This window comes from Myotis davidii, unplaced genomic scaffold (genome assembly GCF_000327345.1).
Source record: "Myotis davidii unplaced genomic scaffold, ASM32734v1 scaffold243, whole genome shotgun sequence".
NCBI lineage: Eukaryota > Metazoa > Chordata > Mammalia > Chiroptera > Vespertilionidae > Myotis > Myotis davidii.
This window is the reverse complement of record NW_006295183.1, coordinates 1,318,631-1,321,336: the sequence shown is the minus strand read 5'-3', so window position 1 is coordinate 1,321,336 and position 2,706 is coordinate 1,318,631. Positions and strand designations below refer to the sequence as shown.

Sequence of the window (2,706 nt, the reverse complement as noted above, 5' to 3'; positions counted from 1 at the left end):
GGGCTCAGCGCAGGGCCCCAAGGGCGGCCATGGACCCGCCTAGGCCAGCTGCAGCGTTGGCAGGAAGGGGGGCTGGGGCTGCTACCACGTGACCCTCCAGCTGTGCGCGCGGACAGCTGGAGTTCAGCTCCACCCTGGCGACTCGGGGAGTGCTGTCTCCGAGTGGGGACTAATCTCAGAGAGGGATCCTAACAGGCAACTCTTTCTGAGAATTCCCGGAGAGGTGGGTTCTGGTCTGGATACAGGCTCAAGCTCCCCAATTCTGCTTTTTCGGGGGGCGGGGGCAGGAAAAAGCAGCCTCAGGTCTTTGGGAATTCAGTCCAGGACTCTTTCCTCTGTCCTCCCTTTACTCTCTCCCATCCATCCACTGGAACACATTGCCTCTGAAGAGACAGTCTTAAGTGCTCACCTGTGAAATTAATTTATTAAAAACACAGGCCAACCCTGTGTGTGTGTGTGTGTGTGTGTGTGTGTGCGCGCGCGTTTTCACCAATTAATTTCACAGGTAAGCACTTAAGTCTGTCTCTTCAGAGGCAATTCTGAGTCCCCTGGTCCCTAATGCCCCAGGCCAGCATAGCCTCCAGGTAGAAATAACCAAGCCTGGGCCACTGCAGGCCAGATTGGGGAACTCCAGAAGTAGGCCAGCGAGCAAAGGGTTTGATCTGGGGCCCAGGTGGGCAGAGAGGTACTGTGGAGACTGAGGGCCCAGTCCTGGCCTAGCTCTGCTGCCAGCTCCCTCTTCTTGTAACTCAGTCTCAGAGGAGCCTGGAGTAGACAGTCCTCCTCACCCACCCCTCCCCACCGCACCCCACCCCAGAGTTTGAGGACAGGCTATGGAAACCAGCAACGCTACCCAGCGCCATCCTCCTTCCAGTGGCTATGCCTGCTCCTGACAACTTACCACAATGTTCTCCCTTCAAAAGCAAGCCCTGCCTCCCGAGCCTCACTTTCCTGTTCACAGACCTCTCAGGTGTCTGCTATTGCTCCTTCCACCGCCTCACCTCCCAGCCCCCTGTGGCCTGGCTCCAGGCTGTACCCGCCATGTCCTAGAAATACCTCCCACCCAGGAGCCATTTCCTTGACTGATCTGCAGCCTCCCGACAGCAGGTGGGCATTCCCCTGGCTTCCAACTCTACTTTTTCTTTGCTCTTTGGGGGACTCCTTTTCTGGTCAGCGTCCTTCAGGACCTCCCCCTGGGCCACCCCACCCTCTCTGCTCTGTCCATTGGTGCATCTTTAGCCTTGACCCTCTGCTGAACTCAGAACTAAAGATCCAGCTGTCCTTAGACTCTCCCTGAATGTTCTACAGGGAACATCATGCCCAACTTGTTCCAAACAGAGCAAGCACCTCACCTCCTCCAGGCCCGCCCGTATCTCAGCAGAAGCCTCACCTTTAATCCAGCTTCAAAGACAGAAACTCTGGGGTCCTCTCTCACCTCACTCCTTGTCCAGTATCACCAGGCCTGTTAGCCTTTGTCTAAAACAACTCTCAGTGTTCATCCCTTCCCTCCATCTCTGCTACCACTGTCCCAGCCTGCGCTTCTCGCTCTCTCTCCATCCTCACCAGCCACCCAGCCTCCATCCCTGAAACCCTTGCTTCTCACTGACCTCGGGATAAAACCAAACTCTGTAAAATATGGCTTCCCAGACCCCCTGCTATCTACCTCCCCCACTCACCAGCCGGTCTCTGCAAATCCACTCACCCCTAGGTCCAGACACTCAAACTTCCTGTTCTTGGAACATCTTTCCCTCTTTCCTCCCTCAAGACCTCACCTGAGGCTGGCTATGCCCAGGACATTGCCATTCTCTAACCCCTCCACCCCCATACACCCTCCCTTATTCACACTCATATTGCTCCCAGGAAGCCTAAGCCCTAATCTGGGTTAGGCCCCTGCCTAGTGCTCCCACAATTCCTTGTATTTTTTCACATCAAGAACCAGGTACCTAATAATGTAGGCTGGAGGGTAGGAAATGGTTTTGTTAACCCAAATGAAGAGACTATTGATTTCTTGGTAACCCTTCTTACCTGTTCTCTCATGGGGCACCTGCTCCTATACTAAGGCTTTCCAGATGAATTTTCTGAACCTTGGTTTGGCTTTCAAACTAACACTCCAAAACTGCACTGTGAACAAGTGAGAGACTGCTATCTTTCCAAGTTCAATGGCCTTGGTCCTAGTTCCTTCCCCCTTTATCAATTCTTCTAGTCCTGAACACTGTTGACAATCCTCTTCCTCGCTATCTTTCATGAACCAAGGGTTCCTTTAGGATCCCTAACACATTCCTGGGTAATTGCCTAGCTTTTAGACCATAACCTCCCTTTCCTCTTCCTGCTCCCTTAATAGAAGACGGTCCGAGGCTAAGTCCTTGTTCCCCTCTCTATGTGATATGCCTTTTTCCCTCCACCGACCCATTCTGTCCCATGGGTTCCAGCATCAGCTGCTATGGCAATTACAGAAAACAAAAGTCTTTATCTACAATTTGGTCTTGTAATTCCCATTACCTTCAAATAAACACCTTCCACACTAAGTAGGAAAAAAAAGAAAAGGAAAAAAAAGAACCAGGTACCATGCCCTGGCTGGGTAGCTCAAATGAGTGTCATCCCGATAAGCCACGATTGCAGGCTTCATCCTTAGGGCACATACAAGCAGCAACCAATGAATGCATAAATGGGCGGACCAACAAACTGATGTTTCTCTTCCTTCCTCTC

At 52.2% G+C, this 2,706-nt stretch overlaps 1 protein-coding gene across 5 annotated transcripts in view; it reads left to right on the top strand.

Annotated features, from left to right (window-relative positions):
* Positions 1 to 1,530, top strand: part of LOC102757630 (chromosome unknown open reading frame, human C16orf70) — a 31,624-nt gene extending 30,094 nt beyond the window's left edge. For all 5 annotated transcript variants that reach the window (XM_015567869.1, XM_015567870.1, XM_015567868.1 and 2 more), the window contains one exon: positions 962 to 1,530. In XM_015567869.1, the coding sequence (XP_015423355.1) occupies positions 962 to 1,297 (336 nt within the window). In that variant the 3' untranslated portion in view covers positions 1,298 to 1,530. The remainder of the gene's footprint in view (positions 1 to 961) is intronic.
* Positions 1,531 to 2,706: the final 1,176 nt, after the last annotated feature.